General features: G+C 38.7%; 2 protein-coding genes across 2 annotated transcripts in view; one reads left to right on the forward strand and one right to left on the reverse strand.

Annotated features, from left to right (window-relative positions):
* Positions 1-20,185, reverse strand: part of LOC5578128 (membralin) — a 282,759-nt gene that overhangs the window by 105,367 nt on the left and 157,207 nt on the right. Inside the window, exon 9 of the mRNA XM_021843500.1 lies at positions 13,973-14,105. Within this exon, the coding sequence (XP_021699192.1) occupies positions 13,973-14,105 (133 nt within the window). The remainder of the gene's footprint in view (positions 1-13,972; positions 14,106-20,185) is intronic.
* Positions 4,163-5,068, forward strand: LOC5578129 (pupal cuticle protein Edg-84A). The gene is made up of 2 exons (XM_001663647.2): positions 4,163-4,402; positions 4,457-5,068. The coding sequence occupies exons 1-2, from the start codon at positions 4,391-4,393 to the stop codon at positions 4,979-4,981; spliced, it is 537 nt and encodes a 178-aa protein (XP_001663697.1). The 5' UTR covers positions 4,163-4,390; the 3' UTR covers positions 4,982-5,068.

Raw genomic sequence — 20,185 nt, forward strand, 5'->3', positions numbered from 1 at the left:
ACACCATAGAATTTCGCACGAGGACTCACTGCGAGCAGAAAAAGCAGCATAAGTGACGTTTTAGTTTAATTTGGTCAAAAACAGAACTTTAAAGACCTTGCATTGAAATTAAGACTTTCAAAGTTTTCCAATAAACTTACTTACTTGATACTTGATGGGCAACAATTCCTTGCTATTGCGTTGAATTTACGCCGAATGAAGAAGCCTTCTCCATTGGCCCCGTTCCTGGGCCAATCGCTTCCAGTCACCCTGAACGTTAAGCGACCTTAAATCCTCCTCAACTGCAAAAAGCCATCTGGTGCGCGGCCTTCCACGGAGGCGACGGGCTCTCCCTGGTTCTCTGCTGAATATTAGTTTAGCTCGCCGTTCCACCGACATGCCCAGCCCACCGCAGCCTGCCGTGTTTTATACGCGTAACAATATCCATTTCATTACAGACCTGGTATAACTCGTGATTCATGCGACGCCCCCAGATGCCATTGTCCAATTTACCGCCGAGTATTGTTCGCAGTAATTTACGTTCGAAGACCCCAAAAGCTCTCCGGTCGACATCTTTCAACGTCCAAGATTCGTGGCCGTACAAAGCTACCGGAAGAATTAGAGTCTTGTAAAACGCGAGTTTGGTCTTCGTCTGCAAGCTGCGGGACTTTAGCTGATTACGAAGTCCGTAAAAAGCCCGACTCGCAGCTGCAATACACCTTTTTACCTCGCGGGTAACATTCCTCCCATATCCTTAGAAGTATATGGTGAATTATTATATGCAGCTGCTCACTACCGTGCTTGAGAAGTTCGGCCGGGAGCTCATCCTTCCCAGCAGCCTTGTTGTTCTTCAGCTCTTTAATCGCCTTCTTAACCTCATCTAATGATAGAGGCCCCACAGCTTGACCATCGTTGTCGATGTGCATTCTGTTCTCCGAAGCTCTATCGTTCCCTCCATTCAGTAACGTTTCGAAGTGCTCTTTCCACCTGGCAGCCACCATCGTTTTATCTGTCAGCAAATTACCTTCGCGGTCGTTGCACATGACGGGAGACGGCGCTGACTTTCTCCGCACGCCATTGACAGTTTCATAGAATCGTCGCACATCGTTCTGTTCCATACCGTTCTGTTATTTATTCTTCCTGCGATGGATTTGATACCAGACACCAACATCCGACGTCTGGCCTCGTTCTTCTCATCCGTCACCCTCTGGCACTCCTCGTCGAACCATCCGCTTCTGGGACGTCTTCGAGCAGTACCTATCACTTCTCGCGCTGTTTCACTCACCACTCCATGGATTGCATCCCATAGAATGTTGAGGTTTTCGCTCACATTGACCTCACTTATCAACTCGTCCAGCTTTTGGTGGTATTCAGCTGTAACACCGTCTGCTGAGAAGCGCTGGATATTGAATCGAATTGTTCGCTGTGCTCTTGAATTCGCTACAGTTGATAACCGCCCTCGAATTATACTGACAACGAGGTAGTGATCCGAGTCAATGTTAGGACCCCTGAAACTCCTAAAATCGATGACATCTGAGAAATGTCGGCCATCCACCAGAATATGGTCTATCTGGTTGTAAATATCACCATTTGGATGCCTCCAGGTGTGCTTCCGAATATCCTTGCGTGAAAAGTAGGTGCTGCTGATGGCCATCCCCCTGGCAGCAGCGAAAGTCACTAGTCGTAGACCGTTGTCATTGGTAACGGAGTTCAGACTCTCCTTACCGATGATCGGAGGGAAAAAGTCCTCTCATCCGACCTGCGCGTTCGCATCTCCGATGACGATTTTTAGATCTTGTTTTGGGCACTCTCTATAGGCCTTCATAGAACGCGTCCTTCACGTCATCAGGTATCGTTCGTCGGTGCATAGATGTTGATCAGGCTGTAGTTGAAGAGTTTGCCCCGTCTACTCAGTACACAAATTCGACTCCATGTTCTGCCATATCGCCTCCGCTGTGGTAGATGTTATATTTGAACGTAGTGTTGGCGATGCGATCAACCGCCCGGAATTCACGTTCTCCAGATCTAGGCCACCGCACTTCTTGAATGGCGGCCACGCCCACTTTAACCTTCTGCAGTTCACGAGCCAAAAGGCTCGCTCGTCCGGGTTCATTTAACGTCATTAAAATTCATTACCAATAAAATTGCTACCAAATTTACATTTTGAAATTCTCGCTATTATCCCGTTATGATTATTCATTATTCCCGGTTTTCAATTATGTTCAAACAGTTTAATTTCAAATCCTCCGAGAATTTTTCCTTCATGAAAAAAACCGAAAGATTTTCTTATGCTATGCAGTTTTAACTAGTGATTGCTTCAATACTTATTATTATATCTTATTTGAATTAGTTAAATAATGGAATATGAGAGGTTTTCGTAAATTATTGTATTTACAAGAAGATGAGCACTCACAGGGATCAACCGGAAACTAAAAATAAATATAAATTAAATATTTTCAGCGCAAATATTTAAACATTTGCGTTTCTTCCAAACTTTTTTGACTCATAGTTTTTCATAATTAACACTTGAGTCAAATAAGTTTGAAAAAAAAAAACAGATTTTTCACTCCTGACACAAGACGGAACCCTTGAATCATATTTTTCGGAAATTTGCTGTCCTATTGAAAATTGTGATATATTTGAGATTTCTCATATTTTATTGGTTTTCTTTCGGTGAAATCCAGACAAACAAAATCATATTCGAGCAAAAATATTTGAAGCTCATTTTATGTATTATGTGTGCACATTCATATATACTTATGGAATTTGCCGATGGAACATCTAATTGAACTCATACACTTTCTCGGCGATACGTCTTCGATGATTATGTTCCAGATGATGACTTTCAGTCTGTTATGTTCAAAACGGATATTACATTTTCATCCGACATATCTTCTGGTGGACGATTCAAAATTGAAAAATGTATAAAAATCAAATCTTCCATATCTTCCTTACCATCCTTACCATAAAAATAAACTTTTCAGCATTCTTTGTGATGATTTGAAGGTGACACGAAGACTATATAGGTTTATATGGAAATTACTATGGAGAAATTTGGAAAAATATTCAAAACACTTTAGTACTGTAATGTAAGCACAAACTTACCATTAAATAGTGAAAACTCATTTTTCAAACCTTAATGAAGGATGTTGCTGAAAAAATAAATTTTGTTTGAGATGTTTGTAGCTTGTAGATGTAGATGCAGGATTCTAATCTCATATGAAGCATAATAATAGCAAACAAACTCATAAATATCTCCTCCCCTAGTATGATCAGTTTGTACTAACATTCCAGTACTAACGTGTTTGGAACATTTTTCCAATTTTCTCCATAGTAATTTCCATATGAGCCTATATCGTCTCTGCGCCACCATTAAATCACCTCCCAGGATGCTGAAAATTTTACCGAACTCTATATAATTAGGATGGTAAATCTTCCTTCCTTGGGAGATTGAATTTTAAAACATATTTAAGTTTTGAACTGCCTTAATGTCCACAGCATAGGTAAGTCAACATATGAGTTTGACCCATTTCGGTACTTAAAACAAACATAGAATTTGAAAACGATCCGAGTTGCAGAACTTCGTTTAACTCGTTTTGTGTGGACTCTTGTTGTGTTAATTCTATGAAAGCCATACCTAGAACTGAATTCATAAAATAAATTCTTACAAGAGTACTGACATTCAAAATTGGTTTTGTGGAGGTTGTTCCAAAAGGTAGCAAGAGAATCCTTCTGAGTAACAACCGAAGATTACTCTTGAAATTTCATCAATATTTTATTCAGCAAGTCTGTCAGAAATTCGTTTTGATTCTTAACTCAAATTTATCTAAATAACTTTACCAGAAAGTTCTGCCCGAAGTCGTGTAAATGTTATTAAAATTTGTTACCCCCCAGCCCTCAAAGAAATAAATGTTTGTCTTGGTATAAAATAAAGTAATCTGCAAATCCGTCTTGCTGTTCGAGTTTAAAAATTAATCGCAGACTATCGATCTTTATCGTGATTCCTTATTATTATAGTAGCAGATATGAATGAATATGATCTATCATATTCAATAGATAAGAAAATCTTCAAAAGAAACATAAGGTTGTGATGATTCTGTAATGGATTGAGCCAAATAATAAATGTAATCAATACAAACAATTCAAATTAAATCTCTGAGGGCACGTTTTTATTAGAAACCAGTCTACCATGAATTAAAACGCGTGGCAGTTGCTGTGAAGATGAACTGAAATGAAACTCTACGCCACGTTGTTATGATTCGCTTGGGGGACACACATTTCACTTTCTCTAGTTCTGAATCTCAATTCACACCGGTTAATGTATAAAAAGCAGCCTGCCAATCGTTCTGAGACATCAGATTGAATCTACTGTTTTGTCAGGTTACGTCTTGTAAAGAGCTTCCATCTTAAAATGACTTCAAAGGTAAGTGTTGAAAAAGTTGTATCCAGCATTAAATATCAATCTATCATATTTCAGTTGATCATCTTCACCACTTTAATCGCACTTGCAAGTGCTGCATCCCGTCGATACGGTCATGAGTCATCGTCTGCGCAATCAGTTCAAGGTTGGGAACAGCAGCGGGAAGAAGTTGATGACTCCCAGCACGCGGAACCTAACTACTCGTATAGCTATGTTGTTCGGGACGACAAAAGTGGTGATCGGAAAAGTCAACACGAAAGCCGACAAGGAGATCAAGTGCGCGGCCAGTACAGAATGATGGAGTCCGATGGGACGGAGCGTATCGTGGACTACAGCGCTGACGATCGCAACGGTTTCAATGCAGTAGTTCGTCACCAGCCGGAACAGCACCAACATCCAGTGCCGATACTTGTGGCGGTACATGCGGTACCAATTCAGGCTGATGTTGCTGCTGTCGGAAGTGCGGACCAGATTGTGAGCAACGATCGTCAGCAACGCCAAGAAGCAACTTCCCAGATGCATCTTGTGCAGTATTATGCCCCACAATCATGGATGATTTCGAACCATGTTCGACATAATTGATTAACAAACTTGGTTTGGACTCGCAGGTTTTGACATGGACACGATATGAAAACTGTGTAAATAAATAGAGCAAGATGTTCAGTGATAGTGGTGCAGTTTAAATTCAACATATGTGCGAAGTCCATTTCTAATTCTACTGATAGAAAATCAAAATCAGTTACTGTTGTACGTGACCCTCAATTAAAGGCAAATGCTATTACGTCTCAACTAAGACAGAATCAGACTGGTTAATATCAATCATATCAGCTGATGACTGATGGTCTAAAACTATCAATATCACTTGCGAGCTATCAATATCACTTTGATTTGACAACCAACACCAGTGATGCGACATCGTACTCTAGATCAAAATCACTGCAGAATGAGTGATCATCTGGTCATTATCCATGTTATTATTATTAATGTTTTTCAGTGTCCAAAACATAGTTTCAATCTATCTGCAACACTGTCGAAAATATCGTACTGATAAATTGCCATTTTATCTGCTTAATTTAAAGCTAAACTTAATCCATCAGTGATGTCCATAGTCTATCCTGCCCATAACTGCATATTTGTAACATTCGACAAAAGTAGGCATTGAGTAAATGGAATACATACAAAGTTTTCATTTTATGGCAGTATGGGAGGAAACTAAAATTTCTAAAAAATTACCAGGAACTCAAAAGCGCTTATTTGAGGCTGATATTTTGTACAACTCATATCGCATACTAGGTGAATTGTCAGAAAATAATTCTGATAGAAATTTCATTGCTATTACAACACGAGGCTCATTTATAATCTCAATGTGACTGTTATGCGGTTATAATTAGCAATGTGACAAAACAACTTGTTATTTTTTTCGAATTTTCTAGAACAATCTCACAGATTTTAGTAAGTTGATCGAAAGTATTTATCATTTGATGACTCTCCATGGTATTAACTCAAATTTGTCAAAAATGTCGAATGTGACTGTTTTGGAGTTAAGGGCAGTATCGCCATCAATGCACTGGTGATGGAGAAGACAGCATGATGTTGATGTGATATGGAATGATCCGATTTGTATCGCAGGCGGCCTGTACAAATCAGCCAATTTTAAGCATTGATGGTGACATCGAGCAACTCTGGACAGAATCTGCTTCTAAATTTAGTATTTTTAAGAGCACTCCCACAGTTATTATGCGAGAACTTTCTTCGCCAAGCGTGAGCTCAAACACTTTGTGCCCTGCAGTGCACATCGTAATCTCGTGTTGTGCATACACAAATTCTTCCTGCTGGCGAATGTTTTGAGACTGGTAAACCTCATGAAGGTCTTTTTGGAATATGCACTAACAATGGTTGTGACCACTTCTTTTCAAAAAAGTGGTAGGTATTTAAGACTGTCACTAGACGTGGCAAAAATGGAAAAATGGAAGTTTCTCCGGAATGCGCGCTTTCTTCCAAGAGTGAAAAGGATAATCTTGAAACTAAAATCAGTTCGATGCATTAGACAAGTTTTTCGAGCATCAAATCAAAGCAGCGTCTAACCCAGACTTTTCAATTTAAGTCAGGAAGCAAAGATTCGGCACCCCAATTGTGGTCAATATTTTCGGGTTTGGTGAATTAAGACAGGATTAGACTCCATAAGGTAAACCAAGGTTTTCTTCCTAGGAGACTGCCCCGTTTTTTTTTCAGAAGCCCGTAGAGATCGCAAACTACTTCTCAAATAAGTTGAAAAGAAGAGGCATATTTTTCACTTTGATCAACATTACTTGACATTTGTTCTAAGACGTCAAGCTCTTTCATGTGATATAAATCATCTAAAGAATCTGAGTCTAAAGAGATGAAAATCGAAATAAATGATTTACTTGAATTTTCTCCAGTCGAAGCAACCATAATGAAAATAAAATCAAATTTGGCATTCGTTGGAAATTTTTTTTTATATTGTTAGAAAGACGTTTTCATACTGTTAAACATAAGTAAAAAAAATGTTGTCTGTGAATGTGACATGGGAACATTTCCAGAAGCCTAGAGGTAATTTCCAGAACCCCACCCCAATTTTATTAACCATATAGTGTAGAATTTTAATAATGTTCAGAAATGTTTCGATATATTACCGCAGTTTATTTGAACAGTTCATGACTGCACTTTCTATAGCTGCAAATTTAAAAAATACTCATTAACTTTGCTTCACAATTTCTGAAAACATATGATAATACGAAAGATTTTATATTTATATTTAATTATACAATATTCATAAATATGGTCTTTAATAAAAAGTTATGTAAGAATTATACTGCCCATAACTGCATAATTGTAACATTCGACAAAAGTAGGCATTGAGTAAATGGAATACCAAGTGTGCATTTTATTGCAGTATGGGAGGAAACTAAAATTTCAAAAAATTACCAGGAACACAAAAATGCTTATTTGAGGCTGATATTGTGTACAACGCATATCGCATACTAGAGGAATAGTCAGAAAATAATTCTGATAGAAATTTCATTGCTATCACATTACGAGGCCCATTTATAATCTCAATGTGACTGTTATGCGGTTATAATTACCAATGTGACATAACAACTTGGTATTTTTTTCGAATTTTCTAGAACAATATCACAGATTTCATTAAGTTGATCAAAAGTATTTATCATTTGATGACTCTCCATGGTATTAACTCCATTTTGTCAAAAATGTCGAATGTGACTGTTTTGCAGTTATGGGCAGTATAGTCCATAAAAAAATATTTCATGATACGTGTCACAATTTATCTTGCATGTTGAAAATGGCGCTGAATTGACAACGGTTACATGGAGCACTTGGTAATAAAAATAACAATATTTTTCTACAAAATACATTTCGTATCATTGTATCTTCAACTTTTTAGAATACCCCTTTTTCCTGAGCTATGGGGAAAGGTCCCACTTACCCTGGATTCTCACTTCTCACTTCTAGTCCTCAGAATCAAAAATAGCCTTGAGTAGCTATTGCTCTATTAATTCTTTATAATTTTGGAACGAATTCATGAACGAACATTGCAGCGAAGCATTCAAAATTTTCATCTCTTACCAACACATTAAGGTCATCTTCTTCAGGCAGCATCAGAAAACTTTCCTAATCATGGAATTGTTAACGGCACATCAGTCAGCGAAATTCCGAGCGATGATGACGATGATAATGATGACGCCGAAAACGACGATATCTAGTACGGTGTGCACAATAATTAACTTTTAATCTCTTTGACAAATATTTTGAAATTTGATTTCTTTGCGTCACTGCCACTCCCTTCCGCACCGTGTGGCATCATCGTTTCAATCATCAGAAAGTAAGTAGCTATAGTGGGAAAAGCAGGCAGGGGAAACAAGAAAGCATATCGCACGCGAATAGAAACTCAGTTTCAAAAACAACTTCAAACAAACGCGTGTAAGCGTTATACAATTTCTTGTTCTTTATATCTATACCGAGCGGTGTAAAGCAGGACGACCAATGAGGATCAGTCAGCTTTAGCGAATTCTTGGTAAACGGGAGACACCGGGAACAGAGGCCACGCCAGTTCTGAAGAGACGGAAAACATTTTAACAACTTAAATTACGCGCCTCTCATAAAATTTATCGCATTTCAGGCTACTTCTGAAGTGTTGTCTATTGCTTTTGACACCTGGCGCTATACCAATCAAGGTGTGTGCTCTGTTGTAAGGTAGCCCGAGAAGCACGGACTGTTGTCAGCTTAATGGCACCTTCGACAACACGATACTGGAATAAAAGCCCAGAAAAGACTCATCACAGCGAAACATTGACAATGGTACACGCTCAAAAAAGCGTTCTGGAAAACGTGAACTGTCACAAATACACCGTGAACTACCATGATTGGTCTCGTATACATGATCTAGTTCACGGTGTATTTTTGTTGTTGACGAGTTCAAGCCTGCTGTTCACGGATACGAGAACGGATTTTTTTCTGTGTAGGTGGGCATGTTTGGGTTAGGGGACTGAGAGTTTGAACACAAGAGAAAAGAATCATATAGCCTAAAAAGGCGGGTTAGAGTTGGGATTTATGAAGAATGTGATTCCAGGACAATGGAATAGGCTACACTTATTTTAATATTCATTAAAGTACGTTGCGTGTAGCCACACATGCATATCTACGCGACAAGTTTGATGATGGAAAGATGCACACGTTTATTCAACAAATGGTCAAATAACAATAAATTAAGTTTAAGTTTGTGATTGCCAATTAATAGCCAAATTTAAGATTGGCAAATTTTTGTCGGCTGTTAGGCTCATCAATGTTAATTTGTTTTCCCGATCAGTTATGGAAACTTTTGTAGATACTTGTCTTTTGCGGTTCGTGAGGAAATTCATGGTATAATTCAGATCTCGCAAAAAAAAAAACCTTTGTACAGTATGGCGTTGTTGCGGGGCCCAGATAGCCGTAGCCGTAAACGCGCAGCTATTCAGCATGACCATGCTGAGGGTCGTGGGTTCGAATCCCGCTGGTCGAGGATCTTTTCGTAAAGGAAATTTTCTCGATTCCCAGGGCATAGAGTATCTTCGTTCCTGCCACACGATATACACATGCAAAAATGGTCAATCGGCAAAGAAAGCACTCAGTTAATAACTGTGGAAGTGCTCATAAGAACACTAATCTGAGAAGCAGGCTTTGTCCCAGTTGGGACGTAACGCCAGAAAAAGAAAAAGAAGAAGACAGTATGGCCCATAAAAAATGCGAAAATCGTCATATCATGTTTTATGGTAGTTTTTACATGGAAAATGTGAATGAAACATGAATATTATTCATTACTTGTATTGTTTAATCTATTTAGAATTAGTTTTTCGCTTTGGAAATGATTTTTATCTGTTACTTTCACCTTACCAGAAAGGAATTGGAAACATCCCTTTAAATTTTATTATGCGGACATCGAGTTTAATATCTGTGTGATGAAAGCTTCTTCACAGGCCTTGTCTCCAGCATACACCCATATCAAATGATAGAATTGGTTCATACCTGGGTCACTGAAGACTTGAACATATTTTCGAAAAAACGGCTCTTTTTGGAGAGCTTAGATTGAACCTTCATATAAGTGTGATAAGCAGCTCCGTTTTGCTCAAAACCTATGAGCTAGTATTGATATAAGTTGTCTCTAACCGAAGGAATAAATTTCATCCTCAAAAATCTGTTATAGGCCTCCGTATTTATTTTTTATTCAAACCTATAAGACGCAAATGTCCTCAAAACTATGACCCTAGCAAAATATTTTATTGTGATCATGTAAAACACGTTCTCTAAGAACTCCTCCATCCTCTGATACCAAACAAACTAAAATTTTCACCAATAAAGTGCGATTTTTGAAGGTGGAAAGTTTATCACCAGAGTATATGACAATCAGACGCTGTTTCTAGCTTTGGGCGGATAAAACCTTTGAGCTTCTTTGCTTTATTACATTATTGAGGACAGTAAGAAAAATATGACAACAATTGTCCTGGATAGCGAAGTTATGTCAGAATATATTACGATAATCAGAAATTACATTCACTAGCAAAAACAATGAAAATAATGCTTGTGGATGCCAAATTCACGTTCAAACAATTTTCGCATTTTTTTATGGGCCATATTGTACACATGTTCTAGTTTTAATAAAATAAGTTGGTTGAACAGGGTTGAACAAAATTCTTGTTATGTCTGAAGGTTTCTTACTTCTCCTGACGAAGAATATTCATTGTCACATGATTTTGATTTCTGAGCAAATGTGGGTAACTCAGAGTTTGCTCGATGCGTATAACAAATCTGTCCTCGCTCTTGAGCAGATCAAAATGTTAGCCCTTGTGTTACTGAACAACTTTGCCGAAGACGCCATCTTTCTAAGTGGTCAGGCTACTGAGCTATTCGCAAAACAAACATTCAATGCTCACTAGCGCCGCCTAGTAGCAAAGTCTCGAAACTTTTGGCTCAAATAATGTTAGCCATTGTGATATTGAACAACTTTGCCGAAGGCGCCATCTTTCTAAGTGGCCAGACTACTAAGCTATCCGCAAAACAAAAATTCGATACTCATTAGCGACGCCTGCTGGCATAATTCCGTATTAGAATGACCACCGCATGTCAGCCCTTGAGCTACTGAACAACTCTTTTGAAGACACAAACCTTTCAAAACATCAGGACCTAGAGATATCATATGTTACAAATTTTGCATTCCTATCCCTCATGGTTCATATAGTGCAAGTTAGAAAAAGCGCCCTTACCGGCCAAGTTCTCAACTAAAAGGATGATCCTCGACTCCTAAAGGTAAATCGTACTGAGTTCTGAAATTCCACCGACGACAGCACTATTCTATCTCTTATCGCATATAAGATATTCAACAATACCCCCAAACTGATGAAATCCCATAAGCCCTGGGTCTTCTATAACGCGGATTTTTATAACGCCCTACCTATAACCATGGATCAAATAGGAGACCTGACTGTATGGGTACGACTTCACCATACTGCCATTTCAAGACTATTGCTTGGGCTGAGCTTAAGCTCTATTGGCAACGTGTTGCTACTCCAGTATCGCCAGATAAGCTGCACGTACACAAGAAACCGACCAGATGACTGCTTGGGACTAACAGGCACCCTCAGTGTATAAGTGCTGGTGATATTCCATTTTTAGGCAACAATGGCGCCTGCTACCTCAGAATGCAGACCAATGAGGGGAAGGGGAAGGAGTTGATGGCTCCTACGGTAGACCGTATATACCACTGCGTCTACGCCAGTTCATTTGGGAAGGGTGAAGGGGTGAGGTAATTTTTATGGCAGAGAGGCTTGCTGGTTTGGTTAGCAGACTGTCTATGTGTCAGGCGTAAGGAAAGGCGTGCTATGATGATGAAAGAATGGAAGCGTAGGGAAACGGTTTATTTCTGTCCGTTTCGGGTTCTAGCAAATGCTATGAACTGTGAAATATTAGAAGTGGTAGATGGAAAGCAAATGAAAGATACAACTACAAAGTACGAGGAAAAGGGACAGGCCTGGGATTAAACCCATGATCTTCTGCTTATAAAGCAGAAGCAGTAGCCATTGGACCACCAACTCCGTCGTGCCATTTTAAGACTATCGCAGATAAAAATCGGGGTTTCACACACTTGATCCTTGCACCCAGTAGATTTTAAACGATTTATTTCGCTATAATTTTTCAAATGGCATTAATTTTTTTAGAAGCATCTTTTAACCAGTTTGACCCGCGTTATTTTTCAGCAATTTTGTTGTATTCTATCAGATTTCTAATAAAATAATAGAGTATAATCTGATTGGCTCAGCTATTCAATTTCCAGAAGTATTGAGATGAGACAACATGTTCAACAAATATGTCTAAGCAGGAATTATTTACAGATATACTAGTCTTAGTGTATTTAGAGTAGCTGTAGCTTTTGCTCCATATCGATCGTAATATGGATTAACATATATTAAGTAATAACATTCAAAGCGATCTAATCTTATGACCCACACCACACTGCGCCTTAAAATTTGACTTGTCATGCGTTCTCCTAATGGAGTGGCTCTTAAGCCGCATGATTTATAACCGGATCTGCCAGTGTCGGCTACAAAATGGCGCCCAACTGAAAGGTCTTATGTAGTTTTATGTGCTTCTGGAGCAAATTTGAAATGTTGTTCATATGGTTCAAATTTAGATTGGCAGTCTCTTTCAGATTAGTTACTCGCAAATAACTAACACTGAATAGGAATGCAAATTTTTCGTTATTTTCTTTATCTGTGTTTTTTAATCTCGATTAATCTACTGAAGACAAGCGTTAAGAAAACAAGCCTAAGTTTCAAATTATTCCGATATACTCCAAAATTTACTGCGAATTCAACCAAACGCAACAGATAACAGGGATATTGGCAAAGATGTTCCAACACATAACAAATATTTAAGGCATCCACTTGAGCAGTTCACGTATTTTCTTTTGAGCAAAGTCAAAAGCTCTTATGTACAAAAAAACAGACATGCCATGCTACGCTATGGAATGAGAACTGTTTTGATAAGATAAAGCGCAACAGGAAAATATTATGACAGATATGAATTAAACGCTGCTTGGTGGAAAAACTCGACGAGAAAAATGACGAACGAGGGATGAGTAAGTACAAGAAAGCCGGCGAATCAAGCAGCACCTGTGGGATTTTTTTTTTCTTCTCCGGTGTCACAGAGCATTTTCTTATTTTCATCATCGATCTGTTGACTTCCCGGAAAGTGGAAGGAAAACTGAACCAGTTGCACGCAGAGTCCCCCACAAAACATATAAGATAAAGCTTCAAAAGCTAGAATTTTCATGTTTTTTCCCACTCATTCACACTAATAGGGGAAGTGGTGGTAAAATGAACACCGTGCCTTTTACCGAGAAAAAAACAAATTTCGATGATTTTTTATCACGCACGGACGATTTAGAGCTTAAATCTGAGTGTTCGAGTTGATACGTAGGTCAATTGAAGTGAAAATATCAACGAAAACTAAGATTTAAGAAAACCACGTTTGAAAATTAGAACTGACGTAACTTTTAGCTCGGAAGAATTGAGGGTTTTCACTTTTCAGTGAGGTGAATATCGTTATGATATGATGTCAAATCTGATACCTTTAGAATTATTTTTGAATGGGTTACAATAATTAATGGATGTATTTTCGGTGGGGCAATGAAAAATTTCAGAAATATTTGTTTTGCTCACGTTTTTTGCATGGTGTTCATTTTACCACCAACCGCTGTTCATTTTACCCACATAGTGCAGGTAAAATGAACATCTGCATCGCTTTTTGATAGCGATGAAAATATGTGGAAATTTAGCTATTTTAGACTGAATCCATGTCGCTGCTATAGATTACATCCCTATTTTTGATGTTGTGCGATAGAACTATACAAATTCCTCGTTTTTCTATCAGAAACAAGATGATTTCCTTAAGGTGTTCATTTTACCACCCCTTCCCCTACGAATTAGAAAACGAACGGAAGGCCGGAGAGAGAAAAGTGACAAAACGGAAACAAACGGCATGAAGAACTTCACTTCCACTTACCTTAACCAGTGACGTTTTGTGACAGACGTGTGACAGCACACTGCGTCGTATTGATCAGCGAACCAAACCACCAAGATGATGTAGAACGCGGTCGATGTGTCGTTGAAGAACTCCGACATGATGGCCTCCATTCCTGAAACGAGTAAAAAAATTGAAACCACCGGTGAGCACTGGCAAAAATGACATCAGCAGTAAATGGTTGCTGCCCTCCCGTGAAAATGGTGGGAACAAGATTAATCATATGTCAAATCAGTTCAATGGCAAAATGCGACATGTGATGACCACTGGCCCGTAACCGGTAGTCCAAATGATGAAAAGCCGTGTAAAAAATGAGGATAATGGACTTAGCTGGTGGGCATCCCTCTGGTGAGCCTCAACCGGGAACATACTCTACATAGTGGCGGGTTTGTGGCACTCTGGCACCAGCCAAAATAAATTGAATCATTGAGGAATTCACGGTTTGTTCAAAAGTGGCTTCACCCGGATGGTGCTAATTTAATTGATGAAAATGTGCCAGTTTTGATGGACAAAATGGAGTTCAGAGCATTTGGTTAAGTCGTTTACCGTAGTATGCTGTAATTCTACGAGGTTTCCTTCATGAATGATAAAAATTGCGAATCAGTTCAAATGGTGAACTTATTTATATGCTTTTTGTTCTTTGTAAAAGTTACATAAACATGTTTAAGACTTTTTTCATACAAACCCCCAAATTTTCATAGAATCAGACCAGACATGTTTTTAGTATGGCAAAATAGGAATTTTCCATAGATAAATCGATCATTTTAACTCAAGACCATTGAAAAAAGCGTATGAGATTTTGCATACAACTTATTTGAAAGAATTTAGCTCCAAAACTGTTGATTCTACAAAAAAATGTTCAATTCAGAGGTTGTAATGAACCGTTTGGGTTAAGAGAAGAAAAATATACACTGAAAAAAAAAATTTTTTTTTATTATGGAAATCTCAAAGATAAAACTTAAATTGTAAACAGGATGTCTACTCATTTACAGAAATAAAATTCCTTGATATTTACAAGTTTTGAAAAATATTTCTAGGTTCAAAAATTTTTCTATGAAAAATTGAAAAACATATTGGATATTTTTTGTTTTAGATAACTTAATTTTAAAAAATAGGAGTTCGACTTCAAAACACGTAAACTAAAAAATATAACGGTAAATTTAAAAGTATTTTTCACTTAAAAAAAAAAACAAATATCTATTTGTTCTAAAACTTAAGACAAACTTTTGATGATTTTGTTTTAATATAGAAGGAAACCAAGATTGCTTATCGAATGATCTCAAAGTGCCTTCAATCATCAAAGTCAGATATGAATAATATACTCTAATTGAACTTAAGAAAAAATAGTACAGTATAGTAATAGTAGTAGTTCATCAGCGACGTACAAAAACATGACTTTGGAGGGCGTTTTATATTTGTCATAATATTTTGGGGAAATCAAAGCTGGTAGTGACCGACATAAGCGAAAATAACAACGTTAGGGACCTCTTACCTGAAAAAAAAAACCAAACCTAAAGAACCAAAGGACCACGACATAAGAATTTAATTCCTCATTTGAACAGACATTTATTTAAAAATATGTTTAGTACTTTTTTTTCGAAATTCCTCGTGATATTAGTTGCTATTACTTGCTCCCAGGAAGAATAAGGGAAAATCCGGCAGCTGCATTACTCCACAATTATTCCCGCGAGAAACTAAATGAATAAAAAATCATGCAAGGAAATACTAACATTGCGTGGAGGAGAGTTTGGTGCAACATCAGTGTTAAAGGATTAACATCGTTAGAGCAATCAATGTACTATCTCTTAGTCAATGGAAAGCTTCCACATGCCAAGCTCCATCGACAAAACCGAGTAGCAAGCCCATACTGTCAGCTGTGCCCCAATATAGAGGAGGATTTAGAGCATAAATTTTCCATCTGCCTGAGAAGCAGAGATCTATGGAATCATCTTCAATCTAAGGGGCTGTCCATTTATTACGTAAGCCATTTTTCGGGTGTTTTTAAACCCCCCTCCCCCATGGAAGATTTTTTGTATGAAAAAAAAATAAATTGTATGGTGTATAAGAAATCTCAGACCCCCCCATAAACCCTTACGTAATTAATGGACCACCCCTAAGTTGGAGACAACCGTAGGAAGGAGGATGACTTTCACCAGCCTGAGGTTTCCCGAAATAAAGGATATGAGCAGAAGATGCCGATACCAGGCTCTAAAAATGTTTATTAGCTATGTAAATTATGTTTTAGATGCCAATGATCAACAAATCTGTATATCTAATCGTGTAGTTCCAATAAACGTGTTAAAAAAAATACTTGTCGTAATATCACGAGAAATTTTGAAAAATAAGTACTAAACATATTCTTAAAGAAATTTCTGTTCAAATGAGGAATTAAATTCTTATGTCGTGATTCCTTTGAGGTTTTTTTTTGTTTTGCTGCAAGTTTCTTTTACATTACTCCGAAAATATCTTCAGGAGAATAAATTATGATATTTCGCAAACTTTCGTAGTAATTCTTACAAGAATTTCGTTTTAAATACATTCATGAATTCATCCTGTGTTTTTTTTTTCTAAGGATAAGACTAGGACAACTCTTTCCGTTTAGAGCATCTTGAAGAATTCAAAAATCCTTCACAAATTCTTCCGATTAAAAAAATCCAAAGGTATTTTTCAAAGACTTTTTCCAATCATTCATCAAGAGATGTCTCCAGAGAAACGCTCAGGAAATTTTCCACATTGTTGTGAAGAAAGTTTTGAATTAATTAAACAGTTTTAAAATATCTAAACAAAACATTAGATACTCTGAATAATGTCTTACAAGACTTTAAACTTTAAATTCGGACAGAATTTCTGAAGAAATTTATATGTGAATGATCGGAACAATAACTGTAATAATTGCTGTAGTAGGGGGAGATTAGGGGCATAATGAACATACGGGGCGAAATGGACACCCTCTCAATATCTGATAATACACATATTTCATCAAAAGTTCATTCACTGCATGAAATCTGTAATGCATTTGAAATGCTTGACGGTAAAAAATTTTATTTTTTGCTTCAATTGTTCTTTAAAATTTGACTTAAAATTTTTCTCAGTTTCAAATTGGCATATAAGCAAGACCGTGGAAGAATCTAATTTTTGAGCAAAGTAACGAACCCAGAAAGGTTCTTTTTAGCTATTATGATTGAGGGAGAGTCCTTTTGCATATCGGAATGATTGACAGTCATTGAATATGTTGGAATAACTAAATTTCATACAGGTGTTCATTTCGCCCCGATACCTTTTTACCAGCCTTGTTTTCGACCCAATTTTCTATCTCGCTTTTCTGACATATGATATGATTTTTATCACTATGAATGAATGTGGCACGTCGTACTAACATCAAACTTGAAAACTAGCCGGGGGTAAATTAAAAACATTGCCATTTAAGGGTCTTAAACGAACATTTGCTTAACGTGTCTGTTTGGGAGCACCTGAACCTTCGTCATCCAAACTTTCATACAGTCCACGCTGCGTACAACTGCTTCATGTGCATGGCAAACAAACAGGAGCTCGACGTCGGCTATGCGTTATCAGCATCTACCTACCATATTTAACATGTGGTGGTGAGCGAGAGAAATGGTTCGGGTTTATCTCCTGGATCGGATCAGTACCTTTAGATCGGTTTGGGGTCATTTACGAACCCTAATCATCGCACGATCAGCTATCGGGTCAGAAGAGAAACTCTAGTGCCTGTTGAATCGCCGGTGGAAACGGTCCAATTGAACTTACGGTCGGTTTTGTTTTATTAGCCTAAGTAGTTTTAAGTAGAGCTAAGAAATAAATGTTTTAGTGTAAAATGCCGTAATAAATGTGTTTAGCGTAATGTGTGTCTCTATAACCGTCGCGTGTGCTTAATACAATGAAGAAAGAGATCCAGAACGATTGATGAGGAAATCGATCTACACCACCTTTTATTGGGGCTAAGGAACTAAGCCCATTGTTCGTAGACAAAGAAAGCCAACAAGAAATCTCATCTGCCTATGGAGGAATAAGGTTGGTGAACCACTATCGTGTCGGCCAGAGCTATCGGACCCGACATATGGTCCTTCGAGCCGGATGGGCCGGTTTCAGGAGGTGTTTGGATCCATACAGCGCTAAGGAGTTGGCGTTTTCCATCCACAATTGGCTTCTTCAAGGGTGGCATTGTGTAGCATCTCCCGCCATCAAAGGTAGCGTCGCAATTATCAGAACAAAGGTTGTTCTGCCATCGTTCGTTGGAATACGCTTTGGATCGGCCATCGCGTCAATTAAGTCACTTTCGGGCTGGACTTCAGCGCAAAGGATTATCTCATAGGTGAGTTGATCCACTACAAATATGTCCAGCCGAAGCTGGCGCTTTTCTTAGTGCTAACACCATCTTTTCGATTTGCCTGTAACCGAGGAATCGTACGTTGAAATTTGTGCGACATCTATGCGACATCTTTGCGACCTGTATGCGACTTCTGGTTATGATCGACGACATTGGCTGGACTTCAAGTTTATGTGGTATATCAGGATCATCCCAATTGTTTACATTTGGTACGAGTTGGTCAACTCCCATCGTCGACGAGGAGGAGTCAACAAGGATTGCACCGCCCTCTACCACCGATACAAGTACCTCGGCAAAATCATCGCACTCGCTCCCATTCGAGTAATTCGGAAGATTCGGGTCAACCATTGACGAAGCGTTAGACATCAACAATCCATTCGGCAGCATCCGGAGCACGTGCTACGAAGAGGGAGCATCATTCTATGCTTCTCCAGGTTGATTAAGGCTGGTATTCATTAGGCGCTCTGCGTTTGGAATTTTGAATCATTTGGGTGCTGCTGTTTGCTTGTCCAGGTGAGACACAACAGTATATGGCCTGCCGAGGCCAAGGCCTTTTTTGATATTACATCCTGGTTTCCTTTCCTCTGTTCACCTTTAATCATACCACACGGAGACGTAATTTGAGACATTGTGCACAAGCCGTGTCACTGCAACTGGTCATCAGCTGGAATCTTGCATTTGGATTTGGGAACATTACTACTTTCTGTCAGGTAAAATACAGAATAGTATATGCCTGGCGAAGCTAGGACCAATTGCAGTATACTACACCACTCTCCTCTCTTCTCGTGTGTGCAACATGGCCTCCAAACCGCCTTCGCTAAGGGCATTGAAGTTGAAGTTGAAGGGCATCCAATCATCCTTCAACGACATCGTGCTGTTTGTGGATAGTTTTGATGAGGACGTTTCGATCACCGAAGTGGAAGTACGATTGCAGAAACTCGATGAGCTCTGGGAAGGTTTTGGCAACATTCTCGTCGAGATAAAATCCCATGATGAATTCAATGAAAGCAGTGATGACATCTTCGAGAAGGAGAGGAAGGAGTTTAGTGACAGCTATTATAGGTCCAAATCGTTTCTTTTGGACAAGGTTAGGGGAAGGCAATGTGTGTCAGTAGCGGATCAATCCATCCACCCTACGGATTCCTCAGGGCAGGGAACGGTCGAGCATGTGCGCCTTCCACAAATTAAACTTCAATCCTTTAACGGCAACATCGATGAATGGCTCAGTTTCCGGGATCTTTTCATTTCACTTATACACTGGAAAGTAGATCTCCCGGAAGTTGAAAAATTTCACTACTTGAAGGGGTGTCTTCAGGGAGAGCCACGGAATCTAATCGATTCTCTGCAAATTACCAAGGCAAACTACCAAATTGCTTGGAACACGTTGTTAAACCGTTATAATAACAGCAAGCAACTGAAGAAGCGACAAATACAATCGCTCTTCAAGTTGCCTTGCCTCTCGAAAGAGTCTGCTGCCGATTTGCATGTACTTTTGGAAGGTTTTGAGAGGGTAGTCCAAACTCTCGATCAGATTGTACAGCCGGAGGAATACAAGGATCTCCTTCTGATGAATCTTCTAACAACTCATTTGGATCCTAGCACGCGCAGAGGATGGGAGGAGTTCTCATCAACACAGGACAAGGATACCCTAAAGGGGCTCTCGAAGTTTCTTCATCGACGTGTTCAAGTGTTAGAGTCTCTACCGACGAGATCGACAGATGGCAAGGCTGCAATTTTACCACAAGGGCCAGGGAGCACAGCGAAACAAAAACAGGTGGTGAAGACAAGTTATGGCACAGTGCAAACGTCTGGAGGGCGATGTATGAATTGTACTGCTAATCATCCAT

The sequence above is a fragment of the Aedes aegypti genome, chromosome 2 (genome assembly GCF_002204515.2).
Source record: "Aedes aegypti strain LVP_AGWG chromosome 2, AaegL5.0 Primary Assembly, whole genome shotgun sequence".
NCBI classification, from domain to species: domain Eukaryota; kingdom Metazoa; phylum Arthropoda; class Insecta; order Diptera; family Culicidae; genus Aedes; species Aedes aegypti.